General features: G+C 39.6%; 1 protein-coding gene across 3 annotated transcripts in view; it reads right to left on the bottom strand.

Annotated features, from left to right (window-relative positions):
- Positions 1-8513: 8513 nt before the first annotated feature.
- The window catches only part of LOC111333368 (uncharacterized), a 36628-nt gene continuing 20877 nt past the window's right edge, over positions 8514-24264 (bottom strand). For 2 of the 3 annotated variants that reach the window (XM_088759841.1, XM_022938917.2), the window contains exons 17-33: positions 23607-23852; positions 22681-22869; positions 21801-22043; positions 21156-21221; positions 20096-20329; positions 19507-19668; positions 18981-19142; positions 18312-18473; positions 15997-17534; positions 14886-15750; positions 13823-14449; positions 12835-13074; positions 12353-12544; positions 11040-11507; positions 10506-10670; positions 9726-9828; positions 8514-9208 (exon numbers count right to left, since the gene is read on the bottom strand). In XM_088759841.1, coding sequence (XP_088615967.1) covers positions 9025-9208; positions 9726-9828; positions 10506-10670; positions 11040-11507; positions 12353-12544; positions 12835-13074; positions 13823-14449; positions 14886-15750; positions 15997-17534; positions 18312-18473; positions 18981-19142; positions 19507-19668; positions 20096-20329; positions 21156-21221; positions 21801-22043; positions 22681-22869; positions 23607-23852 — 5846 coding nt within the window. In that variant the 3' untranslated portion in view covers positions 8514-9024. The remainder of the gene's footprint in view (positions 9209-9725; positions 9829-10505; positions 10671-11039; positions 11508-12352; positions 12545-12834; positions 13075-13822; positions 14450-14885; positions 15751-15996; positions 17535-18311; positions 18474-18980; positions 19143-19506; positions 19669-20095; positions 20330-21155; positions 21222-21800; positions 22044-22680; positions 22870-23606; positions 23853-24264) is intronic. The other variant, XM_022938918.2, reaches the window with a different exon arrangement.

The following is a 24264-nucleotide window of genomic DNA, read 5'->3' as shown; positions in this document are numbered from 1 at the left end:
CGGAAGTGGGTAATTTCCAGCAGTGCTAAAATAGAATAATTAACAACTATTCACCGAAGTGGAGGTGGTTAGTGGTGGATATTTACCGAGCCGCGAAGCGGCGAGGTAAATATCCATCGCTAACCACCGAAACTGAGGTGAATAGTTGTTTTAGTATATACTAAAACAGTGAGATAATATACACCACCAAAAATTGATTTTAATTCATACGATTCCAACATTTCAACATTTTCCCGCGCGTAACAATCCAACGCGACTCGGATCGCGGTAATTGATTTTTTGTTGTAAAAACTGCCATCTCGTTTTTTCGCTGACAGATAAAATTTCTGAAGACATTTTGTTTAGCTCTGGTGGCGACATTTCTTCAAATGGTGTTGCAAACTCTTTCTGTATTTGAAACCATTCTGTAAAAAATACCATTCAACTTTGATTTTCAAGTAAACAAGTGAGGTTACGCAAGATTAATTTGCATTTGTAAACAAAACCTTTTTCACTGGTTTTTAGCGATAAACTTCCGGTTACCATTACCTTTAAACACAGCCAAACCAAATTGAATCGCTTTCTCTGTGTTTTCAGGGACTGCTTCGTTGTTATTTGAGTGATTTATTCGCTTGTCACGGAAGCAAAACGGCACGCCACTTTCTCTCGAGTTGCTCGGAGGTAAATAGCAAAGGATATTCGGAGTTTGACTAGCCAATCAGAGCGCGCCTTCAACGCTATCTACTGTTTTAGTATATACTAAAATATAATATCACGGTATGCTTAAGAGCAATTCTCCGAGAAAGTGAACCGAAGTTGGAAATGAAAAATTTTAAGCCCCCTTCAATTTTTGTGTGGAGGTAGGTTACCGGGGGGGAATAAGCAAAAACAGCCATATTTGATTCGGCAGATGCATCGTTGCCATGGTAACCACACTAGATGACGTAGGTCTCAGGACCATGTTTTGAGCCAGGCAGTGTACGCACTCTGATTGCATTACCTCATGGCCGTAAAACAAAAATAGAATTAGTTGCAATTTGAATAATTGAAGTAAACTTCTTTGGTGGCAGCAAGATAGCCTGAATATACGTGGATTGTAATTGGGATTGACTGACTGTTGCCGTTCCTTCGAAAGTTAAAATGTTTGACGGGCCTGCGCGAATCCCGTCATTCCTCCATGACGAATTCGTTCTTAGGCGGCAACTGACGTGATTAAGAAAGATTCGAAACTGCAATGTGCCTAAGAATCTGGATACAAATGGTAACAGTTACACTTACAACCGATGGCGGGATGAATGATTTCATAGTCAGAGATTATATTCTTAGACGCGAGTTATTAAACATGCAGTCGGACGTTTTTTGAGAGTGAAATTTTTCTTTTTGCAAAAGTTAGGTAAGCTTCAATGTAATCCAATAAAAGAAAAAAATTATCTTTTCGCCCTCTAAAGGTGGGAAGTAACCTTAAGAAATAGTTTAAACATTTACGGAATGGAAACAGAATAAGTGATCAAATACCAGGTGGGAAGGGCCATAGCGAGTTTATTTGTTGACTTCTACGTCGTTGAAATGCAACGTGTTCTTTGCCAGGAAAGCGACGTTAAATTTAACCAAAGCAGAACAAAACCAAATCTTGTCTACCAGCGTACCACTAAACATATATTGGAGTGATGCAAACCATATCCTTTGTGCATTTGGCGAGCTTTTGATCACCATACATCTGCTGTAAAACGACTTTCGGCCATCTTGTCCTTAGAATGTGATTTCAAACCCTTGTGAGGTGATGAAAAATTAAGGATTATTAAAATGTATATTGTGTCTGAAATTCAAATGAGAAAGCTCTTTTTTTTTACAAATAACCGACGCCCTCGAGAGAGCGTCGGTTATTTTACTTAGCCATGACAATGGAGGAAGTGTGATGCCAGAAATACGAGTTAAAGCAATACAGTCTGGTCGTAAGCAAGAAAGCTTTGAAATACTCCGGATTAAAGAAAAATGGCGAAAGGGAATTCTCTCACTTCACACTACACCAAGGTTAACAGCTACAATCTTAGCCAAGGGAAGCAGTGAAAGCCTTTCACTGCTGGTGTTTAGAACCGATGGATAAATTCTTGAAATCCGCGATCTGTTTTCAAGGGAAGCCTTCCTTTTTAGTATCGTCGAAAGCAATTAATAAATTGTAAACAGTATTTTCAGTTTTTTCGTACGATTTAACTTTGCAGAAGAGTTTATAATAATTTCTAATCTGGTTGCGTCGCTTCAAGATAATTCTAGTACCTAAGCACGAATGAGTGCTTAAGAATTTTTTTTTTGTCTTCCTGCATGTTGATAGGGCTCCAAAAGCACAATAGAGCTGAGCAAAGGATAAGTGTCTTCAAACATCACTTTAGTCGGGGTGGTTCTTATCCTTTTCCTGGAAAACATTATCTATTACCGGGAACCGCTTGTGATTGTACGCAAATTGTGTGTTTCTCATAAGTTTATCTAAGACTTTTACATTCTTAGTATTTGGTGTGCAGCAGCATAAAGGATAGATATAAACACCACTTACGCCAGCAAGTGGGGTTATATTTCCGTGAAAGAGATCAGATGAAGCAGGGCTCCCTAAATAAAGAGTTTTAAAAGGTAATTGCGAATAGGGCGCTCACGGAAATTAAAATCCTCGCCAAGCTCATTCACATGTGGCATTTTCTAAAAAAAAGAAAATAGCATAATCGGAGAAAAGCCGAAAGCTTAGAAGAACAGGGAGGATAAACTGTTTCCGTTTCTTTTGTCCCATCGCTTGACTCTCTTTTATAAGTACAGTATAAGGCCATTGATACCTACATTGTTTCCTACTGCAATGGACATACCAATCGAAGTTATAATAGAAGTTAGAAGTTAGCAAGATGGCCTTTCGTCAGGAATGAGAGACCAATCTTTTCGGAGACGAGAGCTCCTTCACTAACGTGGTTTCAATTCCAAACTCAATTTCCAGTTGTTTTGAAACTGATTACTTTGGTCGGTGCCTTTCCCATCGTTTTCCTGGAAAACGTTATCTCTTCCTGACATGGCGTATGCCTCTAGAATTTTGCGTAAGCTGCCGGTGTCCTAGCCGATTAGGACCCCTTAAATTTTGACCCCAGAGTCTAAATCTGCTAGCGGATATGGGCTCCACTCCTCAAATTAGGACCCGCAACAAAACTGAGTGAAAGCATCATCCTTTACGCATGCATACATTTGATTTTAGAGCTGTAACTTAGAGATTGCTCTGTTGCAAAAGTACGGATTATTAATGAAAGGTGGGGCGAGGAAGGGGAGGAGGTCAACTATCAATTTCGCAGAAAGTAGCAGACAGAAGTAATAGTTGCTCTTAAAGGTTACAAATAATAACCGACAATCCGCTAATGTTAACGTCAAAACACGGAAAAAATCCTCCTTCGTACATAGACGCCTCTATTTATTTTTAGTGATTCAAGTAAGGCAGAGTCTATGCTTCCGCGAACTCTTTAAAGTCGTAATATGTTAAAATGTACAGTTGGCAAAGCAACGGATAAGAGAAATTGTGTACCATGGACGTCAGCAGGCATTTCAAGATGGTAGGAGTGACTCAGCGACATTATCAGAAGGTGAGTGCATTTCGTTGAGAGCAGGATATTGCATCACCGAATCTCGCGTATTTCCAAATATCCTCAAAAACCATCATCATTTGAATTTGTTTAATTTAGAGTTTATTTTCATTTCAGGTGTCCCCGATTATTGAGTCAGTTTGCTAGACATAACGTCTCGTAGTCACGTTCGACGCACTAAAAACTACTATAAAACGAATACAAGAATTGTAAAAACGTGTAAAATGGTATATAAAAAGTCACTTGTAAAAATGTAGCGGAATTCCAAATCGATTTCGATCAATTACGATCCTCATCAGTAGTACTCCGCCATGTTTTAAAATACTCATAAATAATTGTTCATATAAGTGACTCTGAAATGTCCACACTTCTTCCAGGCTTCATGTAAGCGGTCATGATGTATCAATCACAGCTCGTGGGATTTGAAAAAAGTTCCATTCGTTCTTGGAGTTCATAAGCGAGTCTTCGTTCACATTATTTATCCTCACTCCTTCAGTTATTTGTCTCAGCATCGCGTCATTGTGATAAACCCCCGTCACATCCATTCGGAACTGCTTTACCTCTCTATTGTGTTTCTCTTTACAGTGTTTCCACAATGCAGATCGTTCTTCCTTATTGTTAAGTGATTTCGTATGCTCTTTCCCTCTGGTATACGCGCTCCTGGCTGTTTCCCCTACGTATACGCTGTTACACTGGATACACTTAATCTCATACGTCACACTTTCTCTATCACACGGTCCTTTTCCACCTGTGCTACACACTGGGCAGTCTTCTCGTCCACACTGTCGCGGTTTAAATGGGTCGGACTTTTGGAGTAGTCGTTTAATGGCGATTCCGGCTTTCTCCACCACTTTAATATTGAAACCTTGCTGCTTTATTTCTGTCTGGTATTCCTTCCGTAACCGTGAGTTGGGCGTAGCTGGTACAAAAATTACTGATTCATTCCCGCCGCGTTTGTACCAGTTGGATTTCCTTTCGCTCTTTTCCTTTTCTCGTTCCACCTTTCTCCACTCCTTGGGTCGATGTAACGGTCTTTCTCCTTTTCGCTCAGCTCTTTGTCTCGCTCTAAAAGCTTTGAGGGCCGAATCTACAACCTCATATCTGAATTTCTTGCTGTACCCCGAGTATTGCATTCTCAGGACCATCTCGTTAACATTCTCTACTACTCGTTCCCATGGTAACAATCTGCTACAGTTAAGTAAGACCCGAAGGACTTCTTGGGTCAGGACTGTTCTCTTTGTACTCCAGCTTACGGCAGACCTAGCATGTATGACTGTCTTAGAAGCCATGCTCTTGGAATAAAACTCATACATGATCACTGAGGCTGAGGCTTTCTCGTCCTGCCTGTCTGTCTCTTCCCCTTTTGTTTCCATCCACACCTTCAAGTCAAGGATAGGTAGCTTTCCGTCCTGGTGTTTAGAGGGGTAATCTATTTCGAGTTGTATTGACGGGTGTATGTCGTTTCCTATCTGTTTTATCAATGTCATAGTCCTCTCATCGTCACTGATTCCTTGATCCTCAGCTACGGATCTCTCATCCATGTGAGTTTTTCCATCCTTGTACCTCATCCCAACTGGTGTTGCTTGCACAGCCATGTTGATGTCATCCACGTACCGTTTGTTCATTTTCATAACGATGGCCAATTCATTCAGCCTTGTTGCAAATTTTTCATCCCACCAAATCATGAAAATCTGGGCCAGTACCCCGGTTAATTTAAGGCCAATTGGACCACCTCTTATTTGCTTTCTGATCTCGTTATCAAATGTGAAAACATGATTTTTCATAATCACTGTCAATACGACTCTTAATGCCTCTTTCAACATAATACGTTTCGCACGTTCATCTGGCTGTGTGACTGGTGGGTTCCACGATTTAAATCTTTTCTCTTTCTGCTCCTCACTCCCACTTGCAGTGATCGTGGGTGGTCTCCCTCTATTCGTCTTTCTCGTTGGACATACATTTGTAATCTCCATCCTAGCTAGCACTTCCGGTGATGTCGTTAATGCCAGGTACAGACCCAACTCCTGACTGTTGATACTTCGGATACTGATGTTACTCTCGTAGAAAACCTCACACACCTTATCGATTGTGAACTCAATATCAAGACTAGGATATAAAGCAATCACGTCGGTGGAGCCAATTATTAAGTTGTCGTTATCCTGGTCCTGATTAACTCTGTTCATTTCCGCGATCATGTCTTCCGTGCTCGTGCATATGGCGCTATTCTCTCTCGATTTCCATACCTCTGTAAGTACAACGCTTACCAGGTGAGAGAGCTTGCAGTTGTAACCTACCATTGCCCCGCATACCGGTCTAACGGGGGGGCCCTTGTACTCATCACTGTACTCTTTATGGTCCTTACGTAGGGTATATAGCGGTGCTACTTGGCTATCACTATTTAACATATTGTTCTTTACTCTAGTCTCGTTATTGGTCTCGCTCCCTGCATTTAAAATGCGCACCCAAGACGTCGAATGTGCATTTATGAGCTGTTGTAACCGGTCATGTTCATCTTTGGTAATTAAGACGCTATCGACAACGTGCGGTTGAGAAGCTACTCTGTAGTTCCCCATGCTGTCTACGGAGAGGCGACCTGACTTGTCTGTTTGAAACACCACACTCTCCTGACTCTGAACTTTCTTTTTCATTGAAACCAAGCCTTCCTTTTCGTTCTTCTCTAGGTTGCTCCATTTGCAAACCTTTTCGTCTTTCACGTATTTTTCTGTTATTTGATTTAATTTTACTTTCAGGTTTTGCATAGCAATTTCCGACCTTTCGTCTAGAGGTTCAGGTAGATGCACTCTCTTGTTGAAGGGGAGATCTGTTGCCCTCATATTGCTGAAATCAAATGTGTAACTCTTAACATCGTACACACTTCCCTTTGTTTCTCCTTCAGGCTCTTTGTTCTCGTCTTGTTGGTTCTTGTCACCCTCGAATTGCTTCCTCTTTGTCCATCTCAGCTTCGCTAGCCCTTTCTCAATCTCCGCCTCACACTCAACAGTGTTCACCTTGTCGTATACAGCAAATTTTGGTGGCAAACTCAATATTTTCTTTTCCTTCCCATCAGTAGAACACCCTCCATAACACCTAGGTTCAGAGTTAAATGTAACCGGCAGGTCACTATCCGCTATTGTAATCCCTTCAATTTGATCAGGTATTTCTCTACTCTGTCCATATTTTTCCCTCAAAAAAGCAATTTTCCTTTTCCTTTTCACTTTCAAACTCTCCACCACTCTTCTTCCACCACGGTTACGGAAGGAATACCAGACAGAAATAAAGCAGCAAGGTTTCAATATTAAAGTGGTGGAGAAAGCCGGAATCGCCATTAAACGACTACTCCAAAAGTCCGACCCATTTAAACCGCGACAGTGTGGACGAGAAGACTGCCCAGTGTGTAGCACAGGTGGAAAAGGACCGTGTGATAGAGAAAGTGTGACGTATGAGATTAAGTGTATCCAGTGTAACAGCGTATACGTAGGGGAAACAGCCAGGAGCGCGTATACCAGAGGGAAAGAGCATACGAAATCACTTAACAATAAGGAAGAACGATCTGCATTGTGGAAACACTGTAAAGAGAAACACAATAGAGAGGTAAAGCAGTTCCGAATGGATGTGACGGGGGTTTATCACAATGACGCGATGCTGAGACAAATAACTGAAGGAGTGAGGATAAATAATGTGAACGAAGACTCGCTTATGAACTCCAAGAACGAATGGAACTTTTTTCAAATCCCACGAGCTGTGATTGATACATCATGACCGCTTACATGAAGCCTGGAAGAAGTGTGGACATTTCAGAGTCACTTATATGAACAATTATTTATGAGTATTTTAAAACATGGCGGAGTACTACTGATGAGGATCGTAATTGATCGAAATCGATTTGGAATTCCGCTACATTTTTACAAGTGACTTTTTATATACCATTTTACACGTTTTTACAATTCTTGTATTCGTTTTATAGTAGTTTTTAGTGCGTCGAACGTGACTACGAGACGTTATGTCTAGCAAACTGACTCAATTATCGAACACGTTCCTGGCCTCGGCCCACAAAATTTCATCACAATGTCCCCGATTAGTAAGCCTATTACAGGCTAGCTAGAAGTTTGACACTGAAATAAAGTTAATATTATCATTATTGTTATTATTATTATTATTATTATTATTATTATTATTATTATCCCCAGCATAAAGTGTGTATCAGGGCAAAAATAATCCTCTCTTTCGCTAAATCAATAAATGAATTGCCATTTATCGGATCCACGTGTTTTCGCAACGAAGTTTGGCCTTCATCTATATATTTATTAAAATTTCAGAGCTGAGCAAAGAGTTTCCAGCAATCTGATTGGTCGAGCGGTTCCTTATATGACGTTATATAAACCACTCCACGTGGTTTATATAAAATATTGAAATAAATGTTAATAAACGTTACTAAAATGTTATGATATTAGAAATTTTCTGTTGTCCAGCTCTGAAATTATACTAAAACAATTATTCGCCTCAGGTTCGGTGAATATTGTCGAATAATCCCCGAGACGAAGTCGAGGGGATTATTCGACGATATTCACCTCGCCTTCGTCTCGGGGATTATTCGACGATATTCACTTCGCCTTCGGCGAATAATTGTTAAATATCTTTAATTATCTCATTTGCCTTATCAAGCTACAACATCAGGTTAGGGAAGACCAATGTGAGTGCGTATTTTCCTTTCAGAAAGTATGTAGTAATAACCTGGGTACGCGGCACTAGCCCTCTTCCTTAATACACGCACTCTGGAGTTCCCCCTCCAAAACACAAAAAAAATTCGGCTGGATTTCCATATAACCCCATACTAATCAAAAAGAAAGCCGTAGTCTCAAACAGACTTTGTTGGGTTATTTGACATAAGCATATTACTAGTTATAGCTCTAAATTCAGACGAGACATGCCTTTTTTCAAGCTACGTAGAGAACACTTTTATTGCAGTAACTGTTACAAAGTTTACTGTGATAAAAAAAAAAAAGTTAAGTGCACCAGTTTAAAAGCAGAGCGCACAAATGGTCCAAAGGTCTCAGACTTCTTTTCGCTGTAATGGTGTTAAACAAGGACAGTTCCCGCAGGCAATGTTAATATTAGTTTATCGATTTTCACATGCCCCTGAGCTCTGCTTTAGCCGCAAAACCACGAGTATCTGAGAAATATTATTCTCTAAGCTCATCATGAACATAACGATTTCGTAAAATTACTGCATCGCAATCCCCTAATAACTCTGAAGAGTTGCACTCAGACCGTTTAATTGGGCGATGATCAGACAATTGTAATCGGAAAATGTCCACATTTCCTTCACAGTCTCAAAATGTTAATCCATATACCTGGATAACCTGGTTTGCAGGCTTCGAAATAATCGGGAAGTTTAAACGATTCTACTATAGACTAAGTCAGTAACTGCATAAGGCGAAACCTAATTAGTAAAGGTCGGAGGTGGAGACTGATTTTCGCTATGTTCTTCCCGGGGTCCATTGCGGCGTTCAGTCACCGTCATGTTTCTGTCTTCCATCAGGAATCCTGGGTTACCGACTCCCTGCTGGGAATACGTAATCGATTCGTTGCTTGGTTCCGGTTTTCCAGTGAACCTATGAAACAATCTACTTAGAATAAAAAAATATAGGAAATTCAAGAAAATTGAAAACAGGTCTCCTTCTAACATTTAATTTCTAATCGCTGACTAACTTGACTTACTTGATCTCATCTTTTTTATTACGTTCATTGTCAAATCTGACTTCAAATTAAAAAATTACCACCCTTGAGCCTCCTATTTCTGCTGCTTCGCACTAAAATCGTTTTAACGATTAGATTATGGTAGGAAACAGTCGCATAGCTCAAATACAACTCAAAATCGTGGACGTAAGCAATTTCTAAATTGAGGCTTTTATAGATGGAGTGAAGCTCAGATGCTGAGGCTAAGAAACTTTCTTTGGCTTCGTAAAATATTTTTACGTTTACAATACAAAAACGGAAATAATCAGCTTTTTTTGTTGTATGTGTTTGTATCTATTAATCTTCTTTCGTTTATGTAAAAAGTATGGAGTTTTCATGTGCATGCACTGTCACAGGCAAAGACCTCCACATTTAAAGAGTCAGCGTGTATTGATGAGTACATACCTGCGGTATAAAAAGAAAACAACCAAGGGGATTAAAAGAACTACAGCAACTGTAGCTCCGACGATAGCGCCAATGGAAGTACCTTCCTCGATAGAAACAGGTTCTGTTGAACAACAGAGACAGTCAAGTTAACGTCAAGTAGGGGAGGGGGGGTTGGCGGGGAGAACGTTCAAAATTCCCCAAGAGTGGAGAGCATTGTGTTTTCTAGACATACTGTATACCTCGTTGAAGAAGTTTTGTGTGTGTGCATGAGCGTTACATATACTTGCAATGGAAGCGTTCAAGCAACGTTGATAAAAAAATTTTGCCGGAGTGAAGTCCGCATGCATTATTTACAGTTTCATCGTCGAGACATATAGCATTTTTCAAGAGCCAGAAATTTGTTCTTTACAGTCTCCCGGTTCAAAACAGCATTATGGCAAAAATAAAGATTAATTCAGAGACTAGATGAGAGAACCTCCTGACTTAAAACTCGCTTTATGGCCTGTCCTGGCGAAATACTACACTGTGTTAGGGAGGTGTAAACTGATCACAATAAAATTTAAAAGATGGCGCACTGGTTCCCCTTACGACCAAATGAAAATGAGACTATGCTTAGTTACTGTTCATGTTCGACTACGCAAGGGTGCTTGGTTGTTATTGATATTCATTGTTTTATGGGTCCTGCAGAACGAATTGATCTCTGATCGATAGTTATTCTGATATTCTTCATGATACTTTCGTATACAGTCTATTCCATGTGTACTAAAAGATTCTCGAAGTTTCAGTAGCCATCCATACCTCTAACACAGTCTTTACTAGAAATAGCTCCATTCACATTCGTTGATTTTCCTTGCTCACACTGTTCGCAGCTGGATTGGCCTTCCTTATCCTGATAACTACCTTTGCCACACAGCGTACAGTTAAAGCTGTTTTGATTGTAGTACGTTCCTACCGGGCACGCCACTGTAGAAAATCAAATGAGAAAGCGAGAATTTGCAAATTCGTCCCAAGTATTAATAAAGTGAAAGGCTTTGAAATTAAGAAGAGTGTTTTCTCCTACTATGCGTTTCGATAAAATATCGTGAAATCGGAGTCAAGTAAAACATTATAGCCCATCAGAGAAAATGTCATAGTCAAAAATAGTTATCGAAAGATCATAGTAACTACAAGTAACTGGCCACCAGCGAAGATAAGCGCAGGCCCTTGAAGGAATGATTCGGTTTTAGCATCGAGATTGATTAAGAGAGAGGGTGGCGCGAGCTCTTTAACCACGAAGTTATTTTATGCAATTGACTTGAAAAGTGATATAATCATACCAAATACAACACTTACCACATCCTTTTTCATCGCTACTTGTAACAAATCCTGCATTACATATAACACTAGAAGAGAGATGTTGTAGTGAAGACCTCTCAGCGGTGATGTTCATTCCGTTCATATTTATAATAAACTGTCCAGTGGCAACCGCATATTTCATTTGAAAAAGGACAGCCTCACTCTTCTCTGTGACATCGTCATTCACTGAGTTACTATCAAGCGCTTCTCTCACCATCAGTGAGAAAAGAACCTCCATTGCGTAAGTAACTGCTCGCTTTTTCTTATTTTCCTCCGGTAATTCACATCCGGGAACAGTAAGCTTTGTCAATTGGCAAGCATGACATCTGGAGACTGTTGAAAGTGTTTTGTTGACAGCGCTTTTGACAGCTTTGAGTAAATCGTTGTGGTTTTTTATGTTTCTGCAATTAATCCCAAGAAATTTTATAGAGAAGTGATGTTCTATGTCTGTAGGAGCAGCTTTACCTGTTTGAAATTATAGCATAAAAAAGAATTGTTGTTAGAGTGAATCAAATTACCATCCGTAGACTTATCTCATACAATTCGCAATGAAAAACATCCCATCTATTTTATCACACACAAATCAAAGTAAAAAATGCTGACTTGCCTTGTTAACTCATAATTTAAGACATGTATCATCGGCAGTTGTCGATCGATATATAGTGGTAATTTAACTGAGTTGAGTGCAATTTGGGCTGAAATCATACGCGTGATTTCAAAATCGAGCGAGCGCGCAGCGCGAGTTGGATTTTAAATCACATGATTTCAGACCAAAATTGCACGACACCAGGTTAAATTACCACGTTATTACATCCATTTTGAAACCACCCAAATACAGGACTTGGTCAGTTCAAATATTTAGTTGATGCAGTACTGAGCCAGTTTTTAAATAAAAAGCGGAACCAGAAATGCTTTTACATCTTATTCAGTTGCATGCAAAACAGAAAGACTTTGACATCATGTGTCAAAAACTCAGTCAAGCTTAAAATGATGCGATTTAGAGCAAAAAATGGTGCAATTCGTGAATAAATCGCGCCAATTAGAGACAATTAGATTACAGGGACCACCAGTGATTTCAAAGTGGATGTAATAAACGATTGAATCTCGGATGTTTTTTCCAAACCTCAATTATCTTGCTCATTAACAGCAGCCGCGAGTGTTAGCAAGATTTTATTAGAGGCTTCATTTTTTTCAATAAAAAGGGGAATTTATTCTCGGTGTTAGGCAATTGTTGGCCAAGATAAGAATTCATGTGAAAATTTAGATAACACATAACTCTAAAAGACGTTTTAGAGAACGCGTTTTCTTACTTGTGCAAGAGGGTATCTCAAGATCATCTTTTCCATTCCATTTCCATTCTGTATCTGGCCCACAGCCATACATTGTAGTTGCTCCGGAATTAAAGGCGTGTCCTTCACCGCAAGACATGATGCATAGCAGTTTTCCAGATAGTTTTCGACACTTCGTTTGACCATTTCTAGGTTTCTCCAGCTTTGGACAAACTATAAAAAGGGGAAATGTGTAAATTGAGTTTACATTTCCTTAGAAATAAGTGGAAATTAATATTCACTAATCATCCGGCTAGAATTCACATTTAAATGTACTTCCTACAAGTTCTGTGTCAATAACAAAAACGAAACGCATTCACCTCTTCATTAACCATTTTTATGTGAATTATAGTCTACAATGTGCTGTTATTCTTAAGTCGACGGAATACAATATCTCATCGACACTTTATGCTACAATCCCGTTGAAAACTTGTAAGGTTTTGTATCGTTGAAAACATATTCACCTTTTTCTTCGACGATCTTATGCTCACAGTTAGTGCCATAATACCCGTCATGGCATTCACAATCGTATCGGTTTACACCATCCACACACTTTCCATTGATGCAAGGATTGGAACTGCAATCATTGATGTCGATATTGCAGTGGGTACCTGAAAACCCGAGTTGACACGTGCAGTGGTAACGGACTTCACGAGCCTCACAATGGAAAAAGTGGGAGCAATTTGTCGTGCAGTTTTCTAAAGCTGGCGGGAGAAAAGAGAGGAGAGAAAAGAAGTTTAATTGAAAGGTTAGTATTAAAAATAAATCTGAATATATATTTTACTGGTGACAACTGTAGAAAATTGATGAAGAAAATAGAGCAAAGAAAAGACATAACGGTAAATCATCCCAAAGAACCTGAAATGATAGAATCCTGATATCTACCTTTCGAAGTTCACTCGACCGGTAGAATGGTTAGAGTGGTAAAGAAAAGAATTAAGTTTTGAATGAATCCCAGGGGCAAATGACCATTTTTAAGGACAGAAGCTTCAGAGTAACAACATGGTTACCTGGTTGGGACAAGGCTAAGTATTTAGCTCACTAAGACCGAGGCAAATGTTTTGACTTAGTCTTATAACCATTTTTCTTCTAAACTTTTACTTTGCAAAGTCACTCTTTAATAACTAGGTGAACAGCATGAAGCATTCAACAGAGTCGATGTCAGTTACTGATCAGTATTTTCATGTAGATCTAGCCAACCCTCACCCTCAGTGCTTATCATTGTCTCGGAGGCGTTCTAGTTGACCAACCCTAGCATTTCACCAAGTTTTCCTGAAAATCCAGCTTAAGATTTTATACATAGAGGGGCTTTGGAAGGAGGAGGCGTCTTATCCAAGAAAAGTATTCACTCGGTCGACTATCGAACCTAATCCTCGGTATCCAGACCCTTGCGGGCTTAAAATCATGCGAAGGTGTTTCGGGCAAATTTTGAATGCTTAGCAGGTTGCTTACCTTTACATTGTGTCATAAACTTCTTCTCTACTTCTCCTTTGATCCCCAGTAAGAAGCTGCTCCACGCTCGCACACTTCCTGCAACAGGCCAGGTGCAACTGTGTGCAGCATTCCACATGTGGTCTGCAGATGCCGGTACATCCCAAAAGCTAGCTTGATGCAGAGTGCCTACGAAAGCCGTTGATTCAGTTGGCGTTTGCTCCTCTGCGAGATAACGCTGCCCCAATACGATCCAGCCACCTCCCATTATAGTGCTTCCGGTTTTTGCATCCATGGAATGTTTTACCTCCGGTCCATCCACGTATACAAACGTCTCTTCAGTGATTCCATTCCAAACAACTCCCACGTAATGCCAATGGTCATCTGGCAGCTCGAAATTCGTCTTTATCACGTCATCTTTGATTTCCAAAATGATTTGAGACTCTGTAAAAGAAAGTATTATTTTGTCGCGCGGCTGCTGAGGAACGCTATAACTGAACAGTGTCCCTGACTTGTATCTTGGATCGGCACGGACAAAAAGGGCGATTGTAAACGACCTCATGCTGGGAACACTTTTGCCGTCTGACAGAAGTACCATGTCGTCTTTACTTTTACGTCTAAATATCAGATCAAAGTTGCTGCCCAGAACTGAAAAGAAAAGGCTGGTTTGAGAATAAGGCATAAACAATTGAAAAGTAACCAGCAGGAAAGACGTCTTCACTTTGATGAAAATGCATTCGATCCATAAATAACTCTTACCTGAAAGAGTCCCACATTTTTATAGCTTAGATGCTGTTATGATTTAGTTAACAAATCATTCTTTTCTATATAACTGTTCGGCAGTGAACCGAAACTAAGGCCTTCTAGGCACCCTTGTTTGATGTTTTGTATTGTACCACGCATGAGCTCTACTTTCATTTCAATTACAACATTTTTTTATATTTTCAAATTTGCCACTTCCTTGTATGCATGAGGAGTTTTTATCACTTCTATGGTTTTCTTTTACCTTAATTGTTTCTGCAGTAGTCGTCTTATCTAATAATAGCATTACTATAATATACCAATGATTGATCACGATACTCACAGATATCGCAGCGATCTCCCGTGAAAGAAGGGTAGCATTCACAAGTATACCCATTGACCTGGTCTTGACAATAAGAATTAGGCGTACAAGGATTCGAGACGCAGTCATTGATGTTGACCTCGCAAGTACTTCCTGTAAAACCTGCTGGACACGTACAAGAGAAGAATTCCCCACCGCTTTCAGTTTTGCATGTACCTCCATTTTCACAGGGTGCAGATAAACAAAGATCCGTCAAGTTTTCACAGTTCTCTCCGATGAATTTATCAAAGCAGTCACACTTATATCCAGGAGTCAGGTCGATACAAGAGCCATTGTTTAAACATGGACTTGATTCGCATTCATTAACTTCTGTTTGGCAATAGGTACCATTGTAACCTTCGGAACAGAGACAGGAATACCCCTGGTTACGGTCAATGCAAGTCGCGTTGTTCTGACAAGAGTTGTTTCGACAATCATCAACGTTCAGTTCACACAGCCTCCCCGTGTACCCGTCTAAACAGGAGCAAGAGAAGTCACCAATGGCATCATGGCAAGTAGCGTTGTTGAAGCAAGGTCTTGCCAAGCACTCGTCGATTTCAAATTCACAGTATTTCCCAAAATACCCGGTACTGCAGTTGCAGTAGGAATCTGTACGAGAGTTGACACAATGTCCATTTACGGTGCAGTTACCAGACTCCGAACAATAGTCCACTGGGTTTTCACAGTGGAATCCGTTAAATCCTACTGGGCACTTGCAAGTGTAGTTTAGCACACGATCCAAGCACGTGCCATTGTTTTGACATGGACTGGACACGCATTCATCTATGTTCATGTCACATCGCTGGCCTGTAAATCCAGGTTTGCAGACACAGAGGAATGCATTAAGCTGAAAAGTGAAAAATTTAATCCTTTGAGATATTATAAATTTGATAAATTGTAACTAACCTATTAAAAAAAAGAACAGCGGTTAGTCTCTCAAGGGGAACATCTTTCTGTGGTAGTTTAAAATCGCGAATTTACAACGCTGCATTGTAACACATTTACAACGCAGTGTCTGGAGTTTGTATCAAATACGTATCTGCATAGCCCAGTAGTACAACAGAAATACTTCATAAAATATAACATGAGGTACCTGATCAAAACATGTCCCACCATAGTCACATGGAAAAGATGCACATTCGTCAATCTCCGTGCTACAATCGTCCCCGGAAAAGCCTGGGGTACATTCACAACTATAACCGTTTACTTCATCTTTACAAGTGGATCCATTTTTGCAATAGTTCACTGCACACTCATCGATATCAACCTCACACTTGGTTCCACTGAATCCATCATTGCAGATGCAGGTATAACTATGCAACTGGTCCACGCACGTAGCATTGTTGTTACAAGGAGAACTAGCACAGTCGTTGATGTTCACGCTGCAGTTTTTTCCTGTGTAACCCAACTTACAGTTGCATTGATAGTCGTTTACGAGGTCTGTGCATGTTCCATCGTTGACGCATGGGTTTCCCGCACAGTCATCAACATTTATTTCGCAATCAATGCCAACAAAACCTTCCGCACATGCGCATTCATACTTGCCTATGCCGTCAATGCAAGTGCTGTTGTTCATGCAAGTAGCATTTTTGCAATTGTCCTCATTGATTTCGCAGCGCTCCCCTTTAAAACCATCTACACACTGACACGTGAAAGATTTGGTGTCATCCAGACATGAACCGTTATTGAAGCAAGGCTTCGAGGCGCAATAGTCGATGGCTATGTTGCACAGTTCGCCCGTAAAACCAGGCGGACATACGCACGTAAAATTGTTAATACCATCGTGACAGGAACCATTATTCGAGCAAGGGCCCGTAGCGCAGTCGTCGATGTTGTTCTCACAGTGTAAACCATCGAAACCATCTTGACAATCACATTTGTACGCATTAACCATATTGACGCAATGTGCTTGGTTTTTACAGGGATTAGAGAAACACTCGTCAATGTCAGTCTCGCATGTCTTTCCAGAAAATCCCTGTTCACATTTGCAGAAGTATCCGTTTATCTCATCAATACAAGTAGCATTGTTCTTACAGTCTGCCGTTACACATTCGTCGATGTCAATCTCACAATTACTACCAGTAAAGCCCTTTGGACAAAAGCATTGATAGCTGCCAATACCGTCGATGCATTGGCCTCCGTTCTGACAAGAGTTGCCTGCACAGTCATCAATATTCTCTTGACAGTTATCCCCCTGATATCCCAAAACACAGATACACTTGTAGTTATTGATACCGTCTCGGCAAGTACCTCCATTTTGACAAGGGAATATAAGACAATCATCGATGTCAATATCGCAGAGGGCCCCACTGTAACCAGGTTTACACTGGCATTTGTATCCTCCGGGGAGATTCTGGCAGGACGCGTTGTTGGCACATGATAACGAATCACACTCGTTGATGTCCTGTTCGCAGTTATTTCCACGGAAACCTTGTGCGCAAGTGCAGGTGTAATTGTTAACAAGGTCATGGCATGTGCCATTATTGAAACAAGGTTGGTCTTGACATTCATCAATGTTGGTCTCACACTGCTTTCCAGTGTAACCGTAGGTGCAAGAACACAGGTAATCTCCAATGAGGTCTGTACATGTGGCGTTGTTGCTACAAGGGTCTGATTTGCACTCGTTGATTTCTATAGAAACATCACAAGCAGAAGGAAAAAGAAATAATTTTGATATATCAACAAAGTTCAAATGGTAAATTGGCCACCGTAACGATTACAAAAGCTGACTTTTCGAGCGTTAGCCCTTCGCCGGAGCAAATAGAGGAATTGTGGGTTGTGTGTGCTTTTAAAGGCAGAAAATGGAGCTACGTTATTGGTGGGAAGAAGGAAAAAGTACTTACTAAATTTTGAAAAAAAAAAAAGAAAAAAATCTTTTAAGTAGAACGAGTAAACCATAGTTTCCTTTTAAGAAAGTATTTTCAGGTCCGTGTCTGTTTATTTTTGGAGATTAAGTTTAGTCTTGAAAGAATCATTGTTTTATTTATCTTTTTTTCAATTATTTGCTTTCATAAATGAGGCATTAAACAGATCGTTACGTATCACTTTAATACTTTATTTATGATGGTTAAGGTGTGTTATCATATTAGGTTTCAAAGCTATTGATTCCTGACTTATTTCAATTTTTTCTCGCCCAGCATCACTTCAATCAAGGTTTCAAAGCTATTGATTCCTGACTTATTTCACTTTTTTCTCGCTCTGCATCACCCCTATCACTATCAGCTTAAGGACTAGTTCTTTTACTTTGCAACCATAGTTGATACAATGCCAAAGTACGGAGTTTTCAGAATTCCCACATTTCTACCATGAATTACAGCCATAAGACTTAATCGCGGACTATCTTTAATTTCGCTTATCAAATAAGATGATTAAAAATGCGGAGGCCTAATTTCTCTTAGGTTATCTAACCTATGCAATCTTGTGCAGTCTTTGATCCGGGAAATACAGTTACAGTGGTTCCTGGACATGAAAAACATATTCGACTTTCATTACGTGGCTGGAAAGAGCGTTGGTCGCATAAAGAGCACGGTGCCAATCCAGTGGAAGAAAACGAGCCAGGGGGGCAAGGCTCTGTAAGAGGAAAGTGAACATAAATGTTTAGGTGAGATTTTGATAACCGTTACCTTTGCATAAGCCCATGAAATATGGTGGTAATCCCTTTATCCAGTGCAGTAGATATACTCAAAAGGGGGAAAAGAGATTTTTGTGAGAGTTTGCACAAACTAAAAATTCACAGAAGCCAATTAAAGATGGAGGTTTTAAGACACCTGACTCTAGAAACATGAGCTCTTATCCTAACGAGTTGAAGAAGAAGATGGGGGCGAGAGAGGGAACAGTTTCTGTCTAGAAAGTGCTTCATATGGGTAACGAAGGTCTAACGTCTTCTGCAAAAGTAAACCATAATATTAGTCCGCAGCGTAACAATTCTGCATTCTTATCATTGTAAAATCAATTGAATCACATCATAAAAGATTAACTCCCAAAGCATATAGGTTGAAGCTAAATATTTTATTCGAAGAGATTAACATTAAATAAACCTTGTATTACCATACATATGAAATTACTCCTAAGACATACCTCCACACAGCATAGAGCTATTGGAACCTTCGGATGTCGTTGTCTGGTTTACTGCACATTGAGAGCAATATTTCTTACCATCCACTTCTTGGTAGGAGCCCTTATCGCAAGGGAAACATGGCTCAAGACCGGTGGGGGAGTAAGAACCAGCTTTGCAAAAGGCTAATAATATATTTAAAAAGAGTGATTAATATGTATTGATAATAGTAATGATGTAATGTTATGATTAATGTTGTTATCATCAGTAATGATGTCATTAAATATTGAGCCTAAAAGGTTCTGCAAAGGGAGCCACACTATTGACATCTTCAATTTGTTAGCGAGACCTCAGAGAGATGCCAACAGGTTTCTGATAAGTCTCTTGGCCGAAGCAAAACACTACTTCATATGAGCCGCGACACTTTCGAAAGTGTTGGACAATTATTTTCAGGTTATTTGATGCTTCTTTGGTTCTAGCTAGTCTGAGCAAACGAAACGACTTGCAGAATGTTAAAGCAGCTCTTTTAAAAGAATAAGCTATGATTACCAAAACAGCTGGAGCGGTTTGCGGTTCTTGATTCTATGGTGGAGGTTCCTGGTGGACAGGGCAAACACTGTTCTTGTCCTTCAGAGTCTTGAAAGGCACCATGAGGACAGTCTTGGCATTTTTCAGTGGTTTTGTTCAGAAATGTTCCAGAGCTGCAGTTTACTATAGATTGTAATTATGAATGTCATCAGAAGTTGAATTCTCTTTTACAGGCAAAGGAATTATCAAATAAGGACGCTTTTCAGTAATTAATGAATCCAATGGCCATTTGTATTTGGCTTCATTACAAACTGTAACATCTTAAGTTGAAGGACATCAGCGTTGGAGCAAAGTAAAAGCAAAATCAAGGGAAGTTAAAATTTCACCGAAAGCTATCATCATAGCTGCGCACCTACCCCTTCCCTAATTAAACATACATCAGTCAACTGGCGACAAGTAAGGTTTAATTTTGGGTTAAGGGAGGGGTGGCTTGCAATTACAAAGGTACTGAAATTTATCTTAACTTTTAGGGAATTTTCGCAGGGCTTAGTCCTTGTGTCCAATCCCTAAAACTAAACGCTAACCCATATGAAAAGTTCGCAAGACTTACGACAGAATCCATTCCTGTAAATCTGACCCTTATTACAAAGACGCTGAGGGGTTGAGATGTTGAGCGATTTTATGTCGGGGACAAACTCTGAGCCATTGACTGTGAAGCGAAAGCTGCCGTTTTGAGCTGCTTGTTTAATCAGACTGCCAATGTTGTAGGCAATTTTCACCCCTTCTTCTCCGATCATGATCTGACCTTCGTCGGTGTCGTTTCCTTCAATTCCATCAAGCTCGACTACGAGAGATACACAGTTCAAATAACTTTGTATTCTTTAACCAATACAACCCTAAATAATATCACATCGAGATGCCAAACTAAATAATTTATATCACTAGCCCCTCTCTAACTCATCATTTTAGCGGACATTAAAATGCTCAGGAACTACTCTGACAATGTCTGTTGTTGATGGATGAAGATAGGACTAGGCTGGTTCGATTTTCAAATAATTTTATTCGCAACAACACCGTTCACGTTGCCACCAACTCATATTGTTTTTATCTCCTATTACACACGAGCACGCGGCCCATAACAACGAACTAATATGTCATTTACAACATAGTAACGGCTAAAAGTAATAGTTTAGGAAGCGGGAGGGATAAGGTCGGTAGTCGTTTTGGATTCCATAGCCGCGGAGAGGCTATGGAAAAAATCCAGTAGTATCCAATACCCCTAAAAATGATGACCTTTCAGCTATAAGCCTTTTATCAAGGGTGTAGCCAGCTTTCCCCTTTGTTATAGGCCTATACCTATGGAAAGTTCAATTTTTCTTGCAACATTTTCAAGAGCGTTATTATAAATCACCTCGTAAATCACATTAGAGCAAGTCACATCATGTTACATTACATCACATCACATCGCGCATAACATTACATTATTATACATTACATCGCATCATGTCACATAGCATATAAAAATCCATCATACTACATATCACATTGTATAACAGAGCATCGAATTACATCACATTACATAACACCACATCGCAACACATTACAGCGCAACATGCAACATGATCTAAATAAAAGTTGCATATGCCTCAATAGAACGTCAGTAGACTTACCAATGATCTCGACAGCGACTCTAGTTTGTGGAATGGATCGCCTTTCTCTGAAGTGTTTGTTATCGCCTGTTAATTGCATACATTAAAATCCTCGTAATCTATTTCTGACATGTTAGATATAAAAGACGATGCAGTCTAAGAGAATAATTTGAAAGGATATATGTTAAGAGGGAAAATCTCCGATGAGCTTAAGAAATGTCTTAGATTGACCTCTTTTGATTGTTAACATCCACATTTGCGCCTTCCTAACGAAGAGTTGTAATTCCCAGCTCTGTCTCAGAATAAAGACGCAAGTCGATCTGTATGATTTTGATCATATCTCACCAGGACAGCTTTGTCATTCATGTGGGGTCGTCTATCGTATGCTTAGAAATGATCATGGATCTTCACGAAAATTTTTAGCAATCTTTCAAGATGTATTGAATACCCTCTGAGTTTGTCAGAGACTTAATATAGATCCAAACCTCGATGATCTTTACAAGGCCATGTTTTTAAATTGTTGGCATAGCAACGTACGTGTAAATACCCTTCCTATGCCTCTCTTTGGAGTGTCAATTCTATCATTGACGAGGTTAACATGCAGACAAAAGGACAGCGTTGGACTAATTGAAACCTGCTATCCTGAAAGGAGCCCAAACAACTTACCTATCGAGCGCTTTTTTCTGTTGCCAACAGACTCGTCGATCTCCCCGCACGTTACCACAACGTTCTCAGCTTTACACTTATCTCTGACAGATGGATCTTGACAGGCTTGACTATAACGTACAGACCCGTTGAGAATCTTTATAAAGAGCTGTTGTATTTGAGTCCTGGTTTCTTCTGTGTTACAATCTCCATCATAGTAGTGCAATTCCATTGCCATTTTCACTCTATTGGGATGAAATTTTACTGCAAAGATTTAAGAAACGAAGTATTACATTACAATTGTCTTTTTTTATTGGAATACTAGTTTTAGACAAATTTTAACGCACCTTCATTTTTGACTTAGTGAATTCAGATAAAAAATTAGTGAAAAGACACCGCTGTTCATCTTGAGGTTTCAATTATTATTTTCTCTAAGCATTGCATGTGAAATGCTCCACCCTCGGGAATTCTACACCAGTATAGATACACACTGATTTCGGCCCTTGTCTATCAGGTGGGGACTGCGGATCTTATAGATAAAGTGTCCCGGCGTTACTCTATTCAGTTTTTTTAAGGACTAACTAACAGAAGCTCGAATGCTACTCTCATTCACACCATTAAATACTTCGTATTTTTACAATAAGAGAAAAAATTTCTCCCTCTTCGGAGTGTTATGGGAACCAATGCCGGCCAAAATAAGTCCTACTGACACCCCCAGAGTACTCTAAAGCCCCCAATTACATGCTTATTTCTCCCACCATGCTTTGAGAGCATATTTAGTTTGCATTTACTGCAGGCTGCTCAAAAATGTCTTTTCTTTTCGTTTCGCTTCGTTTCTTTTGCTTGTTTGTTTGTTTCGTTTTGTTTTGCTTATGTTCTTTCATTTTTAAATGCTGCTTACTTGTGCAGTCTGGCCAGCGTTTTGGAGGAAACCATGTACCCGATCCTCCACAAGCCCAAACGCTGACCAGCAGAGGATCGCTAAAATCATATCGACTGTTACAAGACGGTGTACACATCGTTCCGAAACTCCAGTCATCACAAGCCTTGGCTCCGTTGATAGGTGCTTTCAGATCCTTGCATTCTTTCGCTGAGAAAGGAAGTAGACAGTTACTTGTTCTCTAGTTAGTTTCTTTTTTCTTCAAAGTTTGGTAACAATTAAGGCGCAAGAAGAAAAGTTTTAAACGACGAATTTAAAAAACTTATACTGGAGCGATTTAATCTAGGTATAGTTTCAACAGTAGTTCGTATTCCGTGATGATTAAGATACCGTAACAAAAAGAAAAAAAGGGAATGGTTTTCAAACGCGGCCCTGTTTTGTTTTGCAGTTCCGTGAGTCTTGGATTATTATGCCGTCGATTCAAAGTTATCTTTTCGAGATCTAAGTATCTAATAAATGTTTTTGATATTTCACCCATCACACGCGTTAATGCATGATAATAATAAAATGAACTGCATTCACAACTTTTATTTTCAGTTTTCTCGAAGGTTTTTGGTTTTTTACGATCAAATCTAAGAATGCGTTTGCATTTTTTCTTTTCCCTCCAAGAAGCGCCTTGATAGAACTATCTGAAGTACTCACATTTTGACTTATTCGTAGTACCACGGCATCATTGAATTACCGTATCATTTCTTCCGGTAATGTTATTTTAATCTTTATTTTTTCTTCAACTTGGATTCACAAAGAAAATAGACAAGAGAAGTTTGAGTTCTCAAGCAGATGCAATTGAAAATATTGCTGAAAATAAAGATTTTCTAGAATCACGCAGCTTGAAGGTATAGACTGTGTACCGACAGCTCTTGCAGGGAATCATATTTGGTACTTACGTCTTATCGTGAGGTCAAATTTACAGACTGCTGGTTCGTTTTCCGGGTTGTTATCATATGCCATACAGTGTATTGTATAGCTTCCCCAGTAGAAGACAGTGCCACTTTTTCGATTGCACGTTATTTGCAGCGGGCCGTTGCTGTTGTCTTTAAACTGAGGTTCTGGCCATGTAACGACTTTTTGTCGGTTTTCTGAGGTAATGTTTCGACTTGAAGGGCAGAAAACGACCACAGGACCTGAGTTATCTAAGAAATTGACCATAAACCCATAGTTAACCTTTATTTTTATGAGAAACATAAAGAGTCTTACGGTCAGAACAAGACGATTTGCACATCTAGGGAAACATTTATCACCACAGATCAGAAACTCAATGTGCTTTTATATACAACGTTCGTAATTTACAAGACGGTTTCATTTCCAAACACGTTGAGCAGGGTTGCGAGCAGAAAGGGCGAAGGTAATGTTGTCTAGTCAAACTAGAACTCCATTAATACCAAAGGTTATGCATGTTTTGAAGCTGTTTAGTTAAACCCGGTTTAAAATTGTTTTCTTTATCGAAGCTGCGTAAACCAATGTTTTTCGACCATAAATATACAACTTAGTTATTAAGTGAATCCACTGAAGAGATCAGTTTTTCAGCTCGCTGTCTCTGATTTT

The sequence above is a fragment of the Stylophora pistillata genome, chromosome 5 (genome assembly GCF_964205215.1).
Source record: "Stylophora pistillata chromosome 5, jaStyPist1.2, whole genome shotgun sequence".
NCBI lineage: Eukaryota > Metazoa > Cnidaria > Anthozoa > Scleractinia > Pocilloporidae > Stylophora > Stylophora pistillata.
This window is presented reverse-complemented; position numbering and strand designations above follow the sequence as displayed.